Source organism: Protomyctophum parallelum, assembly GCF_964188405.1.
Source record: "Protomyctophum parallelum genome assembly, chromosome: 2".
NCBI classification, from domain to species: Eukaryota; Metazoa; Chordata; class Actinopteri; order Myctophiformes; family Myctophidae; genus Protomyctophum; species Protomyctophum parallelum.
The window spans coordinates 21949660-21974754 of NC_139699.1; the positions used below are offsets into that span (position 1 = coordinate 21949660).

Genomic DNA, 25095 nt, shown 5'->3' on the forward strand with positions numbered 1-25095 from the left:
GACCACCAGGTGGCGCTAAAAGCCGTGCGCGTGTGTGCGCTGTGTGTGAGTCTATCATCGTTGTGGTAATGCCAAGCAACGTCGCATGCCAACTTTTATTTGTGTGTGAGTCGCTGTTTTTGTTTCTCTGTGTGTGTGTGTGTGTGTGTGTGTGTGTGTGTGTGTGTGTGTGTGTGTGTGTGTGTGTGTGTGTGTGTGTGTGTGCGTTCGTGCACGCGCGCGTGTGTGGGTGCGTGAAACTGACACAGAGGCAGTTAATGTGGACCCCCCCCCCCCCCAGATAATATTAATGCAGCTTGTAATGAATTGATTTAATCAATTTGGGCTTAATTGTTGTCCTTTTCCCAGAGAACTTAATCACTTAACCATAAATTGCAGATCTAACCTCACACATTTGAGGCTATTTTCGACAAAGAGATAAAAAATTTGAAAATAAATAATAATAACAGTCCAAGTAGAGAGACAACTCGGTTTACTACGTCTAGAAAGGGTATTATTAGTCTAGTAGCCAGCCCATAGAGCCCCATTGTGAACCCGGACATGTTGAGTAAGGTTTTATGTTAGAAATGTTGAGTATGGGTCCCCAGCATGTAGAAACTGCCGGATGCTAACTTGCATATGTTGAGCAATTTTCTTAATCGGCATAATATGTGACCATACCAATTACAACCTATAGAAGGCATGTGACATGTCAAACTAGGGGGTTTTCATGATGCTTAGCATAAAAACACTCATTGGGCTAAAAGTGGCCAATGCCGTCATCACAAATGGATGGTGTGGGCATGGCCGTTTTAAGCCCAATGAGTGTTTTTTTTTTGCAAAACTAATGCTTGGAATGGATTCAGCATCATGAAAACCCCCTAGTTTGACACATCACATGCTAGATAAAGCATAATGAAATTTAGAATATTTTGCCTTCTATAGGTTTTTGGTATGGTCACATATTATGCCAATTATGAAAATTGCTCAACATATGCAAGTTAGCATCCGGCAGTTTCTACATGCTGGGGACCCATATTAAACATTTCTAACATAAAACGTTGGTGTACTCAACATGTCCGGGTTCACTTTTTGGCTACTAGGCTATATTGTATGTCGTTGCTATCGGGCATCAACGGCAAGTATATACGTATATGCCTTGCGGACCTCCATTAGAAAAGATATGCCAGGGACCCCCATAAGAGAAGATTCTTAAGGCTCTAGCAGGGATTCTCAACCCGTTTAATTTCAATGACCCCCCAGTTTGACATGCATTAGTCTACGGACCCCCCATTTAATGGCATTTCTATCTCTGGGACCCCCAATTTATATTGTAAAATCATTTGGTTCCATTTGTACACTCTCAGAGTTACAGACCCATAAGGGTCCATTTGGTTCCTAACTATCATTTAGCTGGGCCTGGGGACCCCCTGGAACTCTCTCTCGAGGACCCCTGAGGATCCCCGGACCCCACTTTGGGAACCACTGCAATAAGAGACACGTATTTCCGTTTACAAATAAACAATTCTGTATGTCAAAGGAACGGTTGGCAACCCTAGTTCTAACATATCATTACAGCATGCCATTATTAACACAACATACTGTAGGCTATATTATCACATCGCCAGTCAGTGTTGATCTCGTCGACTAAAACTATGATGAAAAATGTTCGTCGACTACCTTTTTTCACTGACGGAAACTAAATGAAAACTAAGCAATGATGACTAAAACAAAGACTAAATATATTCTTTGACAATTTCGTCTGCTTTTCTCCTTGTACATACTGCCATTGGGCGAACTTATTACCAATCACGGAGTCAATTTTCATTTCTATGCTGATGATATCCAACTATATCTCTCTGTGGCTCCTGATGATCCCTGTGCTTTAGACCCGCTGTTGACCTGTCTGTCTAGCATCAAATGTTGGATGAGTGAGAACTTTCTCAAGCTAAATGAGGATAAGACAGAAGTTCTCATAATCGGTTCTAGTGAGCAGAAAGAATCAATAATAAGCAGACTTGGCAACCTGACTGTAGAAAGTAGCAGTACAGTAAAGAACCTGGGGGTTATTATTGATTCTGAATTGAATTTTAATTCACACATTAATCATGTTACCAAGATTGCCTTTTTTCACCTTAGAAATATTGCATGAATCAGAGCCTATTTGTCCTTGGACGGTGCAAAAACGCTAATCCACGCCTTTGTTTTTTCACGGCTTGATTACTGCAATGCACTTTTTTCAGGACTGCCTAAGAAAACAACTGACAGATTACAACTTGTCCAAAATGCAGCAGCCAGAGTTTTAACTAGAACTAAGATGAGAGAACATATTACTCCAGTTTTGGCATCACTGCACTGGCTTCCGGTTGATTTTAGGATTGATTTTAAAATAATTTTACCTGTCTATAAAGCTCTCAATGGTCTCGCACCTTCCTACCTACATGACTGCCTGCCTAAATATGTCCCAAACCGCCCCCTAAGGTCTTCCACTGCTGGCCTGCTCGCTTTGCCTAAACAAATGGCAACTAAAAAATACGGGGAAGCAGCTTTTTGCTTCTACGGGCCGTCGGCATGGAACAAGCTCCCACTGTACCTTCGTCAGGCAGCCTCTGTAGACATTTTTAAAGCTCAGCTCAAGACCCACTTCTACAACATTGCATTACTGCTTGTTTTTTTAATGTCGTTGCCTTGCTTTTCTTTTATTCTCCATTGTTCTGTAAAGCACTTTGAGCTGCATTTCATGTCATGAAAGGTGCTATACAAATAAAGTTTTATTATTATTATTATTATTATTATTATTATTATTAACAAATAAAAGCTAGACTAAAATGTTAGGAAGGGACTAGTGGACAAGAGATCCAGTATAAGTCAATTCACACTTGGTTGCATGCTGAAAATAGCAGATCAGCAACAGCAACGCGTTGTGAGTGTTGGGTGTAAAAACAGTCATTAAGGCTATATTAGCATTAAAAGGCCAGATGTCAGGATCTTGCGTGATCCACTGAACAACAGCTAGAGCTTTCACATGTTTTAATGAATGCTTACAGTGACCTATTTGGCTTCCGGCCTCTGGTGTAATAAGTTCTATTTATATCTCATCTCATCGCGTGTCGTCTTTTAGTTGTCATTAATTGCAACTTTAATCACTTAAGCCGTATATCTATCGTCTCCGTCGGGCGGAAACCTCATTTGTCCAAAACAAAACGGTTACTTTTCAGGATTCAAATTCAAAAATAGTAAAAGTAGAAGATCTACAAACTCTAAACGATCTGCTATACTTTTGCTGATTTTGTGTGACACTGTGTGAGTGTGTAGTATGATCAAGTGGGGCAGGGGGTTTTCAACCGGTGGTCCGTGGACCACTGGTGGTCCATGGAGGTATTGCAAGTGTAGTGGTCCCTGACCATACATTTGTTGATTTAAAAAGGATTCTTTCCACTAGTTGAGAAACCGTGCACAAAATGGCCTGGTGACCTATGATGACCGTCCACATAGTCAATTTACTGACAAGTTGGAGGTCATCTAATTCAACAGAAAAGGGGAGTTAGATTCTCAAGAGGGGGAAGTGCAGTGGATTGTCTGGTTGAGTCATTATTGTTAAGAAATTATTATGGACCATTGGCAGAGAAACAGTGGGATGTATTTGTATACACATGGGAAGTGATACAAAAGCACTATCTTAGCCCATAATTATGCCATATCCCCACCCAATACAACAGTGGTCCCCAGGTTTATTCTAAAGCCCTAACCACACCAAAGGGTCAAGACGGTTTTAGCGTTGTCCCTGCGGTGTGATATGTCTTGTTGCATGTTGGCCCACGTTGACCCTAGTGATTCAACGCATGGAATTCAAAACACACCAAAGGTGTGTCGAGACGGTTTTAGCGTTAATGTTAGGATCTGTCTCTCCGCTTACCTTGCCAGACCTGGCAACCTCTCCACAGACTGTCAGACCTGGCAACTCCCCCTCCCCCTTCCACTCTTCAGTCACATTCACTCACCTGTCTCCAACTCCCTCGTCATTCCACCTGTGAACTATTCGTCAATCAACCCTCCCCCTATAAGACTGGACTCATTGCAAACTTCTGTGTCAGTTCATAATTTGATGTTGCCGATGCATGTCTTCCCTCTGTTGACTATTGGTAATTCCGGTGTTCCCTGATTTTCTACTGAAGTGAGTTATATTCCTGATTCCTGCGTTCTGTTCCAGTGTATATTTTGTGCCTTGGTTTTCCGGACTTCTACTTCAGTGTATGACATTTTCTTCATTAAATACTTTGAAACCTGCCCTTGTTTGCTGACTCTGCATTTTGGGTTCAATTCACTCTGCGTCGCAACAGTAATTTGATGTTGCCGATGCATGTCTTCCCTCTGTTGACTATTGGTCATTCCGGTGTTCCCTGATTTTCTACTGAAGTGAGTTATATTCCTGATTCCTGCGTTCTGTTCCAGTGTATATTTTGTGCCTTGGTTTTCCGGACTTCTACTTCAGTGTATGACATTTTCTTCATTAAATACTTTGAAACCTGCCCTTGTTTGCTGACTCTGCATTTTGGGTTCAATTCACTCTGCGTCGCAACAGTTAACTCCTTGCAACCGTTTGGACCCAAGGAGTTGCATGGTGACCCTTTGGTGTGATTAGGGCTTAAGTCGGGGTGGTGGTCCCTCATTCAATCACAATCAGAAACCCTGAAGTAGAACAGGGAGCAAAGGTTTAAGTTAAAGGAGAATTCCATACTAAAAGGCTTTCTTACCTTTCTTTGTAGTTGTTACGTCCCCACCAAAGAGGTCCAGGTGTTATTTTGTGCAAAGGCTCCTTATTGGCTATTTCCCCTACCATAAGCCCTAAATGAATTGAATGGGAATTGAATGGGGATATGGGGTGCTAATTTGCTTATTTCCATCGCTCAAAATTAAAATTGTTGTATATATCCTCTCTTCATAATGTAAATAATATCCCAAGCGGCACACTTTACTACTTATTTCGATGGAAATAAGCAAATTAGCACAACACCCCATAGCCCCATTCAATTCCTATTCAATTCAATGCAATTCATTGAGGGCTTATGGTAGGGAAATAGCCAATAAGGAGTTTGTGCACAAAAAAACACCTGGACCTCTTTGGTGGGGACGTAACGACTACAAAGAAAGGTAAGAAAGGTAATAAAGCCTTCTAGCATGGAATTCTACTTTAAAAAAGGGGTCTCTCTCTCTACGTCAGGGGTGTCGAACTCAACTTGGGGCGAGGGCCGCATTGGTCAAAAGGTCACTTGATGGGGGCCACAACCAGTTGCGCACGCACGCTCGATGTCTCAGTCAGTCACTGCTATAATATCTATCTATCTATGTATGCTCAGACCCAGCCAGCCAGCCAGCCACACACATAGTGCTCAGACCCAGCCAGCCAGCAAGCCACACACATAGTGCTCAGACCCAGCCAGCCACACACATAGCTCCGTAAGGGAGTGGTTGCACCACTCAAAAAATCTTCAAAAAACTGGAGATTGGAGAACCTGTTTTGGACATGATCTGATGCAGGACAATGTCACTATGACAGAAAGAGAAGATGGGTCTGGCCACATTCATTCACCCCATAATCTCAGTGGAAACTGGGGAATATGTTGACAATAGTCGACAGCTCTGCCGATTAATAATCGATTCATTGAACCCCATATTAATCAATATCAGATAAAACTCATAAGATTTTATATTATGCACATGCCATGGTCACATAACCATTATATGTTGAGTGCATGCTTTGATGGTTACAGTTTTATAATAAGTTTTGATGAGTAAACCTTTGTGAAGATCTTTGCAGTTCTCATTGTATGCTAGTTACTGCCATTCAGGATGGAAAATTAAATCCATTTGGATTTTGGGAGAAGTAGTTCCATAAGGGGCTGGTATGAAGTACTTGATATAAAGAGAACTGCATGTTCAGTTCACTAGTCTACACTCTACTCTACACCTGCCTTCTTTTCATCTGATTGTCTGTCTGGCAGGCACTTAACAAGCGATCGTTTTGATTGATTGATTGAAATATTTATTAACAGTTTGTAGAATTTACAGTACATTTTAAGCACAAACTCAATACAAAGACTGTCAACTGTGAGTGGACGACCCAATTAAGCATTACACTTGTTTACAACAGGGTCCACATTGTTCAATTCATCAAAACATTTAAAGACATACAAACATTTAGAGACATACAAATAGACATTTCTATGTAGCTAAATTCATCATATGGGAAGCAAAAAAGGGAAAAGATACAATATACAGTGAGGGAAAATGGGGTGGGGGGGGATTCAGATTTTACAGAGGCCAGTTTCGAATTGCAGCCATCCGTAGGTGCCCTTTGAGAGCGGTTTTGAAGGAGTCAAGGGATTCACATGTCTTAATGACTGTTGGTAGGGCGTTCCACATTTTGGTGGCATAGGAGCGAAAATAATTTAGTCCCTTGTTTGTGCCGAATCTGGGTTGTACATGGTTTGTTGTACTCCCTCTGGTGTTGTGGGTGTGGACTTCGTTTACACTAAGGAAGTATTTAGACAGGTACATGGGTATCTTGGTGGTGTATCGAATCTTGTGGACCAGACCCATTGCAAGATGCTGTACTCTGTCGTCGACCCTAAGCCATCCCAGCCTGTCAAAGTGGGCAGGGGTGAGGTGGGTTCGGGGGGTGAGGCCAAGTAGGAGCCTGACCAGTTTGTTTTGGGAGGTCTGGAGCCTTGTTTTAAGGGCCTTTGAGGTGCTGTGGTACCAAGAGGTGGATGCATAGTCAAAGAAACCTTGTACGAGGGCTCCTGTTAAGGTCTTCAAGGTGTTTTTGCTGACCAGTGAGGAGATCCTGTAAAGGAATCTTGTTCTTTGATTGACTTTTTTGATTACGTTGGTGGCCATCTTATCACCGGAAAGATTGGCCTCCAGGATGGAACCTAGGTAGGTAATTTGATCTTTTCGTGTGATAATATTGTCACCCACTCTAACCAAGAAGCCATCTGCCTTGCTGAGATTACTATTTGATCCGAAGAGGATGGATTCAGTTTTTCCCAGGTGTAAGGATAGTTTGTTATCAGCGAGCCAGGTGCAGATTCTACCGAGTTCAGAGCTGAGGGTCTTTTCAACCTGCAGTTTGTTCCTGTCCGAGACCAGCAGTGCTGAGTCATCTGCGAACAGGAACAAGTTGCAGTCACAAGCTGAAGTCATGTCGTTAACATATATTAGGAACAGTAAAGGCCCTAGTATGCTTCCTTGTGGGACGCCACAGCTCACTGGGAGGGGAGGGGACAGTGTTCCGTTCACCTCCACCATCTGTTCTCTCCCCTCCAGGTAGGATTGCATCCAGCTCACTGATGTGCTATCAAAACCAATAGCTTTAAGCTTGTTAACCAGTATGGAGTGGTTCACGGTGTCAAAAGCCTTTTGGAGGTCCAGCATGACCATGCCGCAGTATTTTCCAGCGTCCACCTCGTGTTTGATGTGGTCGCTCAAATAGAGGAGGCATGTGTCAGTGGAGTGGGATGTTCTGAAACCAGATTGGAACTCGTACAGCAATTTATTAGTGGCAAGATACTTTTCAACCTGTTCATAGACTATTTTTTCCATCACTTTCGAGATGGAGCTTAGAATAGAAATAGGGCGGTAGTTGCCGGGTTCTAATTTACTCCCTTTTTTGTACAAGGGGGTTACTTTGGCCAGTTTAAAATCTTGGGGGACCTGTCCCTGTTTGATGGAGAGGTTAACTATGTGGGTGATGACTGGAGCTATGGAAAAGGCTGAGTCTCTGAGAAATTTGGAGGGGATATTGTCATGGCCAGTGGCCTTGTGGGGTTGTAGGGCACTCAGTTTTTTAAGTACCTCCTCGGTTGTTACCATTGCCATTTTGAAATCATCTTTACAAACACCAAGGTTTTTGTAGAAGGCTTTGATGTGCTCTACACCAAAACGCCCAGAGTGGGAGGGCAGTTTGCTAACCAGCTTTGTTGCAATGTTTGTAAAGAAGATGTTCAGGTGGTTGGCTACATCAAGCTTATCAGTGATGAGGGTGTTATTCGATTTGATGTTTATGTTAGTAAACCTGGTTTTTAGTTTCTGACCACAGCCTAGTTGGTTGTTTAGTAACTTCCAGAGTTCCCGAGGATTGTTTTTGATTTCCTCGGCTTTATCATTGATAAAGTTACATTTGGCAGATTTGGTCATGGCAATTACACCGTTAACTGTGTCTGAGAGAGGGGCAGAGAAGTGGCTTTGCTCAACTTGATTTATACTTATATTCTCCACTCTGATGAAGGTACATGTTCGATATATCATGCAGCCTTACTTATTAGCCTATATTTTAGCCATTAAAAAAAAAGAAAAAAAGATTATTATTATTTATTTATTTTTGCTTGAGGCAGGCGGGCCGCATAAGACGACGTCTTCACCACCAGTTTGACACCCCTGCTCTACGTCGTCCTCAGACAAGCCCTCCATCAAATAAATGAATATAATCATGTTGATATCTCCATTGTTCCAGGAGCCCATGTGAATCAAATAAATAATAATGTTGATATCTCCATTGTTCCAGGAGCCCATGTGAATCCCGCCGTCTCCCTGGCCATGGCAGTCTTGGGCAAACTACCTCTAAAGAAGTTCCCCGTTTATGTGGCAGCACAGTTCCTGGGCGCCTTCTTGGGGTCATGTGTTGTCTATGGATTGTATTACGGTGGGTATATATTTATTATATCGCATAAATGTATTCACCACTATATGTGGGCAGAATCATATTATGCTTGATAAAAATGGGAAAAGAGTAAGATATCGTGTCATTCTTTTCTACAAACATAATAATCGAATTGAGCAATGTACTTCAATTTAATGTTGGAGTATTAATATTTATTTTTGTAAGCACATACAACCTCTACTGCATTTCAAATAGAAATCTTGCACATTTGAGTTCTCTACATTTTCTAGGAAGGAACTTTTAGGACCCAAACTTGAAAAAAAGAAATATAGCGAAAATAGCAGAGGCTTGTAGATCTGCTATAGATTTCAAATGTACTTCACCACTGAACATATGCAGATGGTGGGATTACACAAAGCCTTACGGTATCATAAATCGTGCTGTATATCGATGCATTGTAATGTAACATGGTATAAATCCTATAAGCTTTTTATGTCTTTTCCCACAACAGATGCTTTGATGGACTTCACCGGCGGGAAGTTGGACGTTACAGGTCCAAATGCCACGGCCGGCATATTCGCCTCGTATCCCGCCAAACATCTGTCGGTCATCAATGGATTCGTAGACCAGGTATATGTGGTGAATGTTGTAAAACAAAATGTTATGGTGATTTATATTATTGCCACTGTCAGGTGGAAATCTTTAACGTCCAAAGTGTTTTACTTCACAGTAAAAGGAAAACAATAGTAATCTGTGTTCCAATGGAGTGTTGTTAATTAGTCAGTTTAAATATGTGTCTCTTAAGTTTTTCTCTGTGTCTCTTAAGTATAATACTTTTCAATGGTCTAATATTTATGAAACCCCACAGACAGACATGACCATGCACTTTCAACCTGGTGTTCATTTTTTAGTGGTGCAACCACTCCTATGCGGAGCTATGTGTGTCCCTGGCTGGCTGGCTGGCTGGGTCCGAGCACGGAAATAGCATTTGGTTGGTTTTCACCACCAAGTGTCACTGCAGCCTCACACGCACACACGCACACGCGCGCGCACACACACACACACACACACACACACACACACACACACACACACACACACACACACACACACACACACACACACACACACACACACACACACACACACACACACACACACACACACACACACACACACACACACACACACACACACACACACACACTATATGATGATTTTGGGTGTGACAGTACAGTACAGTACAGGGACCCCCTGGGGACACCCACATGGTAACTCTGTCATTTCTCAACCGTTTCAGACGCCGGGCTTTGCTATTTTTTGCAAAAAATAGAAAAAGTAGTAGATCTACCAGCTCAAAGAGCATTAACTCTCTGAGTCAGGAAGTAAAATCCGCGATTGTCATTAAATACCGAAAACATACTTTTGATCAGCGAAATACTATTGTTTGGATACATCAGACGCAAGCTTGCATTTTGGTCTAAAAAGTGATTCCAAGAGTTTTATGTTCTAAGTGGCTGTGTCCCATAGCAAGCATAAGCCCACAACGGTTTGTGCCGGATCGTTTCACGGGATCGAAATGGGACTGTTATGAGGGGAAACTGGACACAGCTAAAAAGGCATGATAAGGCGTCGGGGTACATATGGAAAAAGGCGTTGAAAGGTGTCGTCGGTAGTCGGTGAGTTAACTGCAAACTTTGGTCCAGATAAAAACCACAAAAAGTTATAATATGGACATATGACGTTTCTGACCGACAGCGACGATATCAAACATGAACATGTTGGAGAACCACTGGTGTGTGTATAGATTCATAATAATGTGAGCATGCAGCTTAAAGCTGTCATGTGTGTATAATGCGAGCATAAATGGAGCATAAAGTGTGTTAGGCGCTGAAATAGCCTATATGAACGACAACAACAAACCATCTGTGATGAATACCCAGGAGCCACGCATGCACGTGTTAGTGTGCGTGCGTCCATGCGTGTGTATCTGTATTTGTAGAGGGGAGGAGGGGATGCATGAGGGTCAAAGTAGAGCTTACAATGTAATTATTAACCAAACCATACAGCAATGTATTGTTTAATCTGGCTGTTATTTGCAATTGACTTATATAAAGGTGAATTATATGTTTTTGATGACAGGCAGTGGAACCATTGAACTATATATAAAAAAGGTCTGTGTTGCAAGTACATCTCAGTGACATCACAAAGATGTACTTCATAATGTTACTGTTTTTTTCCAGACCTTCAGTTCTAGGCAACACAGAATGGGGGACCTTTTTATTATTTCCAGACAACAACTCTAATGTATATTCATTATTTTTCTGCTAGGTCCGTATATATATGGACCTGCCACTAGGGGATGCCAGCGGATCTTATCAGCCAGGTCCGTATATATACGGACCTGCCACTAGGGGATGCCAGCGGACATTATCACCCAACGTATTATAATGGTTGAGCCCCACGGCAGCTTTTAACATTGGTCCGGTTGCTATGGAAACGTCCCGTCACCACCAGCTATGGGACGTAAAATCTTTTCACCGTTTAAATCGGTTACAAGCAGGATATTCAAACGTCCATAAGTCGGAATCCAGGAGAGCTGTGGTGGATCTTCTGCCATCCAAAATTCGGATGTAATTTGTGCCTTTATACCGCGTCGCTCCCGAACATGTAAATGCTTCTGGCAAGGCAGTGTTTGGTTGTGCCAATTTGATACTAAAGTGTAGTGAGTGAGTGAGTGTGTGTGTGTGGGGGGGATCCTTCTCTTAAAGTGAACGCGGATGGTGGCACATGGGAACTGCATAAATGCTAATAGCTAGCAGCAGAGAAAGAATGAATGATATAGTAAAATGTTGAATATGAGTGGTTTTCCCCTTTAAGTAAAGGTAGCTGTAGGCCTATGGTACCACACAAATGATAAGAAGTCCTGTATTCAACATTTGACAAAAGTATGGCATAAACTTTTTTTTCTCGACAATAGCCAATCTGTTATAAAATAGGGGTTAATTGGTTAATGTAGGCCTATATGTTTTGTTTTGTAATAAATAATAATCTGCAAAGTAAGTAATACAATATTCACGTGGCTGTTTAATTCCTCATCAATTCCCAGGTAAAGTCATTACCTCAAAATTGCACTTATAGGTACAGTACTTGATTAAATGTACTTAGTTACTTTTGCAGCACTGATGACAGACAGGCCATTAGGGTCTCCATAACATATGACCATATATGGGAGGTATGTGTTAAAGCTGCTAATGTAGCCGTCAACCAGGGGAAAGACGAAGCCCTCTTAATGAGCTTAAGCACAAGAGTATAGGAGAGGTCACCACCACCACAACAACATCCTCTCAAAACAACAACTAGAAAAAGTGCCCCTCGGCGCACAGGTCTCCACCACGCCAGGTCAGGTTATTAACGGTGCCGGAGATTAGCTGGTAACAGACGGACGTACACACGGACGGATGGCAAAACATACTCTCTCCCCATGCCTTTGGCCTGGTGGAGACAATAATAACCATGGAAACAGGCAGGGACGGCTCCAGGGGGGGTGGGGGGGCTTTAGCACCCTCTGGTGGAGGCGTAGCCCCCCCCCTAAGCCCCCCCTCCCCACAAACCCAGTTGAATAAAATGTATGTTTAAATGTAAATGCAACTAAAATGTATTTTGGCAGGCCTTGATGCCGCCGTAATGGCAGATTTTACACTTCTACAATCTACAAGCTCACAATTTTCAGCATGCAACCCCAAGAGTAAAATGACTTGTCCACTAGTCCCTTCCTAACATTTGTGTCTAGTTTTTGTTTGTTGACGAAATTGTCAATATATTTAGTCTTAGTTTTAGTCATCATAGCTTAGCTTTCATCAGTGAAAAAAGGTAGTTGACAAGCAATTTTCGTCATCGTCCACAAAAATCAACACTGGTAACACTTTTACGATCCGTTCACTAATGCGTTTTGTTCCCCCCAATGCAGGTAATAGCGACCGGTGCCCTCGTCCTGTGCATCCTGGCCATCACCGACGGGAAGAACATCGGAGCTCCGCGCGGCATGGAGCCTCTGTGCATCGGCCTGATCATCATGGCCATCGGCGTGTCCATGGGCCACAACTGTGGCTATCCCATCAACCCTGCACGAGACCTGGCGCCACGGCTGTTCACCGCCGTGGCCGGCTGGGGGATGGAGGTATTCAGGTAACCGTGACATTTCTTTACCCTCTTTTCTCACCCAATTTAGTCGTTATGGCAATTGATTCCTCCCCACACCCATTTGTGTGTTGTCACTGCTGTCGTATGGCCAGGCCCAGCCAGCGTGCTTTCTGTACAGCGATATGATACGTATCACCATACGTGGTTGACCATACGATACATGGACGATATTGGTTCATTATGGCGATACGATTCAATGATTAGAAATCGGTACGGTGGCCCAGGCCGTAGCGTAACGGTCTGGGCACCGGACTGGTAATCCAGTCGCAGTGTGCCGCGGGTTCGACTCCCGGACCCGACACGGCCTTTACTGCATGTCATCCCCCCATCTCTCTCCCGTTTCCTGTCAGCCTACTGTCTGTCCCTTCAAAAATCAATAAAAGGCGTAAGCCGCAAAAAAATATCTTAAAAAAAAAAAAAAAAAAAAAGAAATCGGTACGGTAACTATTTAGCAAAAACATTAAATATGTGTGAAACTTGTGGATAGTGCAGGTTTTTTAAGGGAAACATTTTTTATTTTGGTGAAAATAATGATTCTGTGGCCAATATATGGTCATTGTATATGGTCATTGTATTTGAACATTTATGTATTTGGGCAACACTGCCATCACCATATTTCTACACTGTAGTTCACTTCCCACTCCTACACCAGAAGATGTGTCTCGTTCCCCCAGGCTTTCAAAATAAAAGCCTGGATGCAGAGGTTACTGCTGTTTTATCCTACTGACTCACCCACCGGGAGGATGTATAGATCCATCGTCCATATACTCCTCCTTTCATTCTACAGTCAAGAATATATATAGGGCTCAAGTGGTTAAAACGAAGCATGCCATTATACACATTTTGAATGTATTTGTTGCCTTTCGTACTTCGTGACCATTTGTTTTGAGACCCCGTAATCAGTAGCATCCTAAACTATAGTATTAATGTCTGAATTATTCATGAAATGGCTCCTGTGAGACTCAATTCATATACAACATGGCCAAGACGGACCATGTCCTGTGCAAACAGCACATGATCTTCATGCAAACGACACGCCACCACATATAAATTAGACATGAGATGAAATGTGGAACAAGCAATGCTTTTCCATGAGCGTGCCAAAGAGGCTGGTGGCTCCAGAAACACTACTGTTCTCATTCCCAGTAGACGCCTTATCCCCAGTAGACTTACAGTTAGACGAGTATAACGTGAGAGCCCAGGGACTCCATCACAGAGGCTGCGTGGCCTCGTTCTAAAGGGGGGGATTTATGCTTAGTTGCATGCTAGTATTGTGCACCGAAAATGTAAAAGCTGGTAACACGCCGCTATTTTTGGTGCAACTATTATTATTATTTGGTGCAATAACCCATTAAGTCATGTTAATTTTTAGTTTTTTTGCCAACGATAAAATCTAATATGACACAGATTCCTTCACGATGTTAATGGGATAAATCAGTTGCTATATCCCTGAAGGAGGAAGGAGGAGGCTCCTTCGCTGTTCTCCTCACTACAATTCAATCCATTTTTTAATAACCAAGTGTTTTCCCTTCTGCATTCTGGGAGGAAAAAGAAACGAGCTCTGGGATGCGTGAAGTGAATGGAGTGGGATCCTATGTACCGTACATAACAAAAGTATTAAATATGCAATAGCTTCCAACTGAAATGGCACATGTGTGGATTCCCTCACTTGAGGCGGTCTATTTTGTCTCCCCCCCCCCCACCCAACACATATAATAATACTATGGTCCCACAATATGAGTCAATTTAGTCAACATATTATTCACAAATGCTCATATTTCTTCCAAGCCAACAGCCAAGCCAACTGCGAAAATTCAGAAGGTTGACTTGAACTGAGAATATTGTGCTTTCGATATGTGATTTGATACAAAAAGAACGAACGCATCACACGGTGCAGTGGTTGGCTTGGCTGAGTAAGTGGTAGGCTACTGTACTGTACTGTACTGTACTGTACTGTACTGTACTGTACTGTACTGTACTGTGAGAGAGAGGCCTTTTTGTGGCGGTTCTGGACAACCGTGGGTCCGACACCGGGCACTGCACCCCCCCGTGGTGGTGTGGAACACGTGTGTCGAATTTGAAGTCGGTGGGGCGATGGTTCTCGAGTTACGTGGATTACAACAGTACACACACAGACAGAGACTTGGTGCATTTAAAGATAGATATTGTAGATAATGACCACTCAGCCATACATTATTCCACTTATACATTAATACATTATATACATTAATAAATTGACCCAAAACACAACAAAACGAGATATTTCCTTGCTTGTGGTAATGAAAGTACTGCATTAGTGTCGCGCTGGCCAGCGTCTGCCCAGCTGCAGCACTTAGCTGTACATGGCTGTCATGTTGGAAACAGTAGTAAATCAAGCGGCTGCAGCCAGGTGCTCCGAGGGTTTAATTAGGCTGTTATAGAGTGGAGCGGTCTGTTATCAAGTAATAACACACCGCTGAATTATGTGATTGACCAATCAGAATCAAGCATTCAATCAAGCCATGTAATAAAGTTAATTAATAGGCATATTAGCTATGATTCACTAGCAGTGAATCATAGTTAATAGGCCTGTCAATTAACTTTAATAGGCCTATTGCTCGAGCCTCAATTCTTACTGAAAAAGAAAAAAACATAAAATAAATAAGTAATACCAGCGTTGGGCAAGTTAAGCTACATGTAGCTGACCCACCAACACTGCTTTTCGGCTTGTGTTCATAGACCATGGCTGCTTATTTCTCTCACAAAACCTGGCAACAGCGTCCGGGTGGATGCATTGGAGAGACTCTACGCCGGTGTGACCTGTTCCATCTCAGCCCCGTGGCTATGGCTGCAGATTACAGTGTCTAATCCACCAGCCCTCTTGTGGTCTACATACACTTCCTGGGTGCTTAAGAAGGAGATAAACATGGCCTACTCAGAGTCACTCCCTTTACTTTCCATTGCACGTGCATGCGTCAGCTCCTGTCTGTCCACTCAGGCCCTTTCGCCAGCCATTAAAAGATCACACCCAACCCACCACAATTAATGACCAGGAGGAGGAAGGCCTCCCTAGTCTAATCCCTGCCTGCTAGCTGCTCATGGCAAAGACTCCTCGACAGGAACATAACCCTGTTAATTCCTGAGAACAGCCGATCTATAAAGCTTACAACACCTCGCATCGCTTGTAGATCTGCTATTTCCACTTAGCCTGCTTGTCAGACTGGGCTTGGATATCGGCTATTTTCAGCAAGTGACTACGGCATCATTACGACGGCATCAAGGCCCGCCAAAATGCATTTTGTTCAACTAAATCAACTGTAGATTTAGTCTACAAAAATCTTATGACATTTAGTCGACTAAAACTAGTCTAACACTAAAACATTCCAGGTGACTAAAATGTAACTTACTAAAAATCTAAATTTGCTGCCAAAACAACACTGCTTTGAGATTTTAGTGAACTAAAGTACGAAATTGTACTTACACCACTGTACTGTACTGTACGTTGTTGTTGTTGTTGTTGTGTCTCCAGGGCTGGGGGGTGCTGGTGGTGGATCCCTGTAGCAGGCCCCATGGTGGGGGGAGTGGTGTAACGTTGTTGTTGTTGTTGTTGTGTCTCCAGGGCTGGGGGGTGCTGGTGGTGGATCCTTGTAGCAGGCCCCATGGTGGGGGGAGTGGTGTAACGTTGTTGTTGTTGTTGTGTCTCCAGGGCTGGGGGGTGCTGGTGGTGGATCCTTGTAGCAGGCCCCATGGTGGGGGGAGTGGTGTAACGTTGTTGTTGTTGTTGTGTCTCCAGGGCTGGGGGGTGCTGGTGGTGGATCCCCGTAGCAGGCCCCATGGTGGGGGGAGTGGTGGGGGCCGCCATCTACTACCTCTTCATCGAGCTGCACCACGCCGAAGAGCCCGAGAAACAGGAGGAGAACAACGTCAAGGATGAATACGCAATGGTCACAATGAGTTAAAGAACGCGTGCGGACGGTGGTGTTGCGCGCCAAGACATGGTATAGACTGAGAACAGCAGAAGAAAGCTCACAACCAAGGTAAATAAGAAGAAGGTAGGGTCAAACCTATACGTAATATTCGTTGTCCGGCAATTCCAGCCGTCAGATTCGTTGCACTGACTATGAGAGGCAAACTGCTGCTGTGGAATATGTTGGAGTCAACGAGAGCCTGGTGGACAAGCTTTATGAACAAACACTGTTTCTGAATGACTGAGACCTTTGGAAAATAGTAAATACTCAGTCCAGGAGGGAAAAAAAGATCACACGTTGTTTTCTGCTGTGTTGCTTTTCGATGTGTACACTGTATTCATTTATTGAGGTAGCCTATCTATTCTAAAGAGGTATCTAGAGCACAAAGTATGTTTCTGAACCAAAGAAAAAAATGTAAATAGGGATGAAGGGAACCCCAATGGATTCTACAGACCTGTTTTGAAGCCACTTTTTCGGCGAATTCAAATCCGCCATCTCTGAACTTCCGGTCCCAAAATGAAAACGGAAACGACTGCTATTGGCTGCAACCACAGCGAGGGCGGGTCTTCACTGATAAAAAAGGGTTAGCGTTACTAGTGATTGAAAACGTTACAAATGTTTACAAAGGTCATAAAATCACGCGTATTCAAGTCAAAAGGCCAAAACCTTGTTCAATGTATTGAGAGTAAATTCTCCTGGAGCCTGCCGGAGGTGAAATAGTCAAATAGATCATCTGCTGGCCCATTCATGGGCTTCAAATCCAGAGGAGATTCCTTTCCGCCTGTTCTGAACGTGCCAAAAAATATTGCAAGACTGTCGATCATCGACAGCCTACAAGTAACAACCACATCTCGCCATGATGCCGATCCAGCCAGAAACCATACGGGCCCATATGGGCCTCTTTAGATGCCTTGATAAAAATAATTATACAGCGTGCACATAAAAAAACAAGCGATAAATAGAAAACGACCTGTGATATGTCTTATTTTAAATTCCTCAGACGATTTACTCACCAGGGACGCAATTGTTGAGAAATAGTGTATGTTCACAAGCTGGTCCAGCCGGCTCTCATTGACTCCAACGTACGTATTTCACAGAACGTCCGGATCCACTTTTGCCTCCCGTGCGCGCCAACGGCACCTGACAGGACCCATGGACTAACCCTAACTTCTTATATTATAGCCTTCCTCACAACGTGGAACGTAATGTCGGCTATACTCGCCGTGAGACGGTACGAATAGAGTATTAATCAGGCTTCGTACTTGGTCGTACGGCGGTGTCGCTCATTAAAAATAGCCTGATCTTCAAGCCACGCGATGAATCGTGACATATACAACAGAGTATAGATTAAGCATAAGAGTATGGCAGCTTTCTCTTTTTTTACCTTCAACAGGCAATTTTTTTTTCGTTTTACACATTTCACATGAAACGGTTTCGTAATCTACATTTTGATATTAGCTTTATTACAAGAGGTATATCACAAAAGGTATTCTAATGGTGAAACATATTTACGTAAATAATGTAGTAGTCATTTCAAAAGCGACAGCTTTTGTAACACAATTAAAAAGGGACAGTGTGTGTGTTTCTTTCTTTTTTTAAACTTTTTGTTTGTTGAACTTGGGCACCAGTCGTTTCACATTATTAAGCCTGTTTATAGACTTTTTTCACTGTGCAAGAAAACTCAGGCACTTTCTATAATTCCATGAAATCAAAAAAAGTATTTTCGCATTATACTCATTTCCTGAGTATGTTGTTGTTGTTGCTAGACATAATGTATTTGCCAAGTTTAAATGCTGTAATTGTATGTTTGTTTTATATATATATATATATATATATATATATATATATCTTCTTGCTAACAGAGGGGGGGTGTCAGAATCACTGACATCAAAACAGTTGCTGACAATCTTGAGAATGTAGGAAATAAGCATTGATATGAGCATTACACTTTCATTTACTAAACTTTCTTCAGTGTATTTCCTCTTCTGTTTTTAATTTGTTTAACAGTCACATTTGTGACATGCTTCCACGACAGGGCAATTAATTAGCATTGATGCTCTGAAATACAGACTCTCTTGCTTTTATATTTTGCATTTACAATCAGTCCAAATGTTGGCTTTTAATTAAAGGATGACTGGCTGATATGACAAATATAAAGTGGTCAGGAGGTGCACGCACATCCCAGTCCAGCCAGCCAGCGTCAAAGCCCTTGTGCTCAACAACACGACCTTCTGAGCAGCCATCAGCTGAGTGAAGCTGAAACTGAATATACCCATTTTATTGTCTCCACCAGGCCGAAGGCATGTGGGGAGAGTATGTTTTGCACTCCGTCCGTCCGTCCGTGTGTCCGTGTGTCCGTGAACAGCTAATCTCGGCCACCGTTAACCCGGTCGATGCCATATTTTGCACACACACTCCCTGGATGCCAACCATGAACCTCTGCCCCAAACTTTCCACAACGGCCTGTTATAGCGCCACCAGGAGGCCGCTTTGTGCAAAACAAGTTTTTGCACAGTACACCTACAGATTTTGTCCAAACATCACGCAAATTGGTACACAGTCTCTCTAGAGCCATTCAACGAAACGGGTCTTTCAGATTTATCAGACTCCATCCTGATTGGTTAAGATTGGCTTCCAAAGTTCACAGGAGTGCTCAGTTTCAAACAAAATGCTGCAAATCATGAACACATCGCGTGATTTCCGTGAAATTGTGCACCCACATTCCCACTAGGCCGAGGACGAAATGCCACATGAACAATTTCAACTCAGCCTCAAGGTGGCACTATAACTGGCCGAAAAGTGTTTTTACCTCTAACTGCACGGATCTGTGGATAACCTGGTGGAGACCTGTGCCCGGAAGGGCACTTTTTCTAGTTGTATTTGATTTGGCTTCGCTCCGGTTGGTATCAACTCGTGAACACATCATCGTATGGAATAATGGCTAAAGAGATGTAATAAGGCTACTATATATACAGTACCACTGAACTGAAAAATGCATTATTACATCCCACTGTTCACCATGTTCCATTTGTTTACTGCTGTTGTAAATTGACATAATAGACACTTATACATGTATAAATTGTGAAATTACACTGTCCTACACACTCAATGTATGTTTACAACACCAGGACTTTATAGTAAGTCATTGATAACTCTGCTATTTCCGGAGTGTGACACCGTCATACAACAACGTACAGAATTAGCAAGATATGATATGATAATATGTTTTATTTTACTATTTTGACCCATAAAAAAGGAACAAAATGCCATTTTCAGGGATAAAGACCAACCCGTTTTTTGTGAGGTTACCTATCACTCTAGAACCATCTTAACACATAGTAAATCTACTGCATTCTAAACCCTGTATGTGGCTTATAGTCTGAACCCGCATAATTAAGCATGTATTGTTTTTGTGTTCACCGTAAACAATGTTTTGCTACCTATCCAGTGTTTTTCTCCTTCTATTCCCAGTCCTTTGCTAGAATTACTATCCTCAGTTATAGTTATAGTAGATTACATTTAAAAGAAAATACAGATTGTTGCTTGTTTTATGTTGTTTTCAGTAATTGTGCTTATTTTTCCAGGTTTCTTTTTTATTTCACTTTCTTTTTTTGTGAATTCTATAAATTATGTTTACGTTCACATCTGTTAGGTATAACGTTTTGCTAAATAAATGTGATGTTCATTCACTTAAAGACTTTTCTTATATTTGTATAAAAGGTGTATAAATCGCGTGCACACACGCATGCACACACTCTTAATTATCACTCTAGGCTGTAGCTAGGCTGTTTACTAACAACAAGGATTTTCAAAGGATTGCTCGGACAGTTATAGCGTTGCCAAGAGCAGCGTTGGCAGTCTGTGGATGGAACAGAACAGTTTTAAAGGAATCCAATAAAAAAAAAAGCTTACGTAAGATCATAGAGAATAGATGAGGCATGATTGTTCAGGCATAGTGGTTTCAACTGGCGCATCCCCCGAGTGCATCAGCCTCTCTTTTCACGTGAATAACTCCGTACCCTGTACAGCCATGTTACAATTACTGGACTGCAGCAGATGAAAACAGAATGAATTTCTCTGACTTCTTTGCTCAGAATAAAACGGAGCTGTCAGAGCTATAGCACATTTTTTGCCATCTCTCATAACAAGAAGGAAAGAAGATTGATTCCCTATTTCTTTGCTCAGAGTTCACTATTTTCATTTTTATTTTCATCTTTTCTTTTTTTTCTTTTTAAATAGTGAAAATCTACAAGCTCACAAAAAAAATTCAGCATTTGATCCACAGACCACCGTTTGATGAGATTTAGACTTGCTGACCCAAAACTAAAGAATTGTATTATCGTTGGATAGGATTTTGTCCAAAATCCCATTCTCTAATTATGTGTAGACTTAAGTAATGCAGATGTTTAACAATGATTTAACTCTTGAGAGTGTAAAATGAAACCAAATAGACCCATAAGGGTCCATTTGGACCAATAAGGGTCCATTTGGTTTCATCGTACACTTACAAGAGTTAAAGATCTAGAAGGGTCCATTTGGTTACCAACTCTCCATCATTTAGCTAGGGACCACCTGGAACCCACTCAAGGATCACTGGTGGTCCCCGGACCACTGGTTGAATACCACTGGTACTGTATGTAGCATTCAGTGATTTGGGTGATTTGGAAACCCCCCCGGTCCGCCCCGGTAACAAGATTACTACAGTGGGGGGACGCAACAGGACAACACCACACACACCAAGGCCCGCCCCCGCTCAATCATGATTGGCAGAAGGCCCCGCTCTAACCTAATTGGATGAAGGTTGGGCCACCTAGCCAAAAACGAAACCTATGGGTTTTCTTTACCCCAGGGGTTAACTGGGGACAGGGAGGAACTCCTTATATGATCTATAGTAGGGAGGAATATCACAACAAAACAAAAAAAGAAGTGATATTTGAATTAAGTGAAATCACTGAATATATAAGAGATTTTAATGAGAGCTAAATAAATGAATAATTGTGGTTGTTTAAATCAAATTGTTGCACTAAACGTTCTATAATTCGGGGGCATGGTGTGTTTGTTCCCTCAGTTTGGGATTTAAATTTTTGGTATAGTTTTATGTATAACCTTTTTTGTGTTTGGTATGATTGCATTTTATTGTTTGTATATATGGGGCTGTGGTCTGTTGTTGGGGTTGCTGTTTTAGGGTTGGGGGAACATAAATAGGGCTGAGGGAAACATATGGACACGCTTCCCGCACGTACACGTGTGCGTGCGTGCGTGCGTAGATCTGTCTGGCTACATAGGGCAGGCCGGAGCAAACATGCACACAGACACTGTTTGGAAAAGCAAAGGTTCATTGTGTTTACTCCACCAAAATGTTCAGCACCACATAACAGTTGACATCACACATTAAACAGACTATGAACCTTAACTCTGTTGGTACTGGGACTGAATTGGCAGCTGTTGAAGTTGTGCAGGAGTAATTCACAATATTCTCTATACAAAATGATTGATGTCAACAACATGGAGGAGCAACTTTATGGACACAGTGGTACACTACGTCTTCATACATGGTGCATGCGTGCGTGCGTGTATGCGTGCGTGCCAAGAAAGAAAGAAGGACAGAAGAGTAGGAGGGAGCCTATGATAATAAGGAAATCATAATCATGTTATAAATAGCACAGCGGCCTTCTCCTGAACAGGCCATGCAATAAAACAATTATTAATTAATAATTGACTCAAATGTTTCATGAGTAATATTCACTCACCTAAATTCAAAATATCATCCATACTATAATATAATGTAATAAACCCCACTGTGAGTTCATTTAAAATATAGCCCACACAATTCACTTTAAACTAACACATTTTTTTTATTATTGTCTCCACCATGTCTGTCTGTCTGTCTGTCTGTCTGTCTGTCTGTCTGTCTGTCTGTCTGTCTGTCTGTCTGTCTGTCTGTCTGTCTGTCTGTCTGTCTGTCGTGTTCGTATGTGTCTGTCAGTTCCGTCCATCATCCGTTCTGAGCAGCTAATCTGGAGGAGAAAGGAACTGGTTGGAATAACGGGTTCCTTCCACGTGATACAATATGTCCTACCAGGGAAACTCCAGCTGATAAGAAGCGGCCTGCTCACTCCTCATACATTGAAGGAAGCATGAGCTCAGTTCAGGGCTCTGATGTTTTATGCATTCATTCATTCATTCATTCATTCATGTCACATTTCATCCATTCATTCAAGTCATGTTAAATTAATTCGTCAAATATGACGTGCATTTAACCAACCAATCACATACATTTAGTTGTTCATGAGATGATGTATGATGATGTAAATCGATAAGAGCGCCCCTCACTTCACACGGGTGTGATTTTTTTTAAACTATCTATGTTTTAGTTATCTGAGTTTCCTCTATTTTTGTAGGAGCTCACTCAGGAGGCTCAATTCATAGTCAGATTTCAAGTGATTATTGGCAGTCAGTGAAAAAAGGTAGTCGACAAACATTTTTCGTCTTCCGACGAAATCAACACTGCTGTCGACCACCATGAGAACGTCGCCAGTTGGCCCACCTGAGTAGCCATCAGCTGAGTGAAGCTGAAAGTGATTCCCCCCCTCCTCCCCACCGGATCAATACAGGTCTATATACTGTACAGTCATGTGTTCTAGCTGGCACGGGACCAAAACACACACAGGGAACACTGGGTACCTTAGAGGTCTAGGTCAACAGACGTGTTATCTGCATGTTCACATGTTCACACATCTTCACGTGTTCTCGTTCTGACCATTTATGTGATACAATATGGCTTTCAAAAACATCGTCCTTCACAAACACAAGTTGGACGGGAGTGGGAACCCCCAGGGGTCCTTGAGAAGGTTCTGCAACGTCCTTAGGAATTCAAATTCAAAGGATTCAAATAAGATTTTTTATTATTAATATTAAAATGATGCTGTTCAGACTGCAAAAACTATATGAGACTCCGATAGGCCACAAATCAGATTTAGGCTGGATTTGGACTGCCAGGTATTTTTTTGTAGATTGGGGTCCCAGAGATACCAAAACATTTGATCACATTTATGTCTGTGGCCTAATAATGCATATCAAACGGTTTAAGTCTGTGGCCTAATGCATATCAAACGGTTTAAGTATGTGGCCTAATGCATATCAAACGGTTTAAGTCTGTGGCCTAATGCATATCAAACGGTTTAAGTCTGTGGCCTAATGCATATCAAACGGTTTAAGTCTGTGGCCTACTGCATATCAAACGGTTTAAGTCTGTGGCCTACTGCATATCAAACGGTTTAAGTCTGTGGCCTAATGCATATCAAACGGTTTAAGTCTGTGGCCTAAATGCATATCAAACGGCCGAGGATGACTGGAAGGATTGACCGGTCATTCACAGAGTCCTGCTGCCTGTGACCAACAATGACCGTGCACAAACTTTCACAATCTGTTCAAACTGTACAGCAGAAGAGGACCACAACCAATCAGGAAGTGGAGCAAGCATACCCCTGAATAATGTCCAGCCCTGGTCCTGCCCCTTTTTGCTCTGTAAAGTACAGTATAACATATAGAGCTCATTCCCTGTCTGATACCCACCGGTAGCATAGCACCAAACAAAGTGATCTAAAAACATCTCTAAATACGTCCCACATTTGCAGACAAAAGGCGTCCACCAACCTGTGGTATAGATCTGCCTCTTTTTAGCAGCTTCTTGGCCCTCCTGTGCTGAACCTCCGAGAGGTGTTTGAATGGTTCAAAGGGATTAGTGCTGCTGCGAGACTCACACACCATGATGGCTCTGATCCAAACCCCGCTGCTGTGTTGCCTGCTGCTCACTTCTCACCTGGGTCAGGCCAAGAAAATCAAGGAGAATGTCACAGGTGAGCCATTTGTTACATTAAAAAGAAGAAGAAGAAAAAAAGCACAAAAAAGCTAATTAAGGGGGAAGTGGGCAAAATACATTCACAGGATAGCTTTGTTGGACTTTAGAAATTGTGGAGTTTAGAAATATGTGGATATCTAACCCATGATTACTTATACTTGACATACAGTACAGTATGTATGTGAATTTAGTCATTCTGAATATAAACAACATGTAGGCCTATTGAAAGCCTGCATTGTATCACCATTAAACTGTGCGTTAATATTATTGGTTTATGACTTGTCTAAAACATATAAAGGGTTTGGAATGACTACTGTATGTGCTAATATTGTATTAACAACATACCATACAGATTGGTTTATTTATTTATGAATTAACTACAATAAGTTCCCAACTGTACCTTTCAAGTTGTTGTGACAATCCACATGCATGTCTGAGGTAAT

The 25095-nt window shown here is 42.2% G+C and overlaps 1 protein-coding gene across 1 annotated transcript in view; it reads left to right on the forward strand.

Moving 5' to 3' along the window:
• aqp9b (aquaporin 9b) overlaps positions 1-16782 on the forward strand; it is a gene marked incomplete at its 3' end in the record, with an annotated part of 28573 nt that extends 11791 nt beyond the window's left edge. Inside the window, exons 3-6 of the mRNA XM_083759530.1 lie at positions 8546-8683; positions 9153-9271; positions 12612-12829; positions 16617-16782. Coding sequence (XP_083615656.1) covers positions 8546-8683; positions 9153-9271; positions 12612-12829; positions 16617-16782 — 641 coding nt within the window. The remainder of the gene's footprint in view (positions 1-8545; positions 8684-9152; positions 9272-12611; positions 12830-16616) is intronic.
• Positions 16783-25095: the final 8313 nt, after the last annotated feature.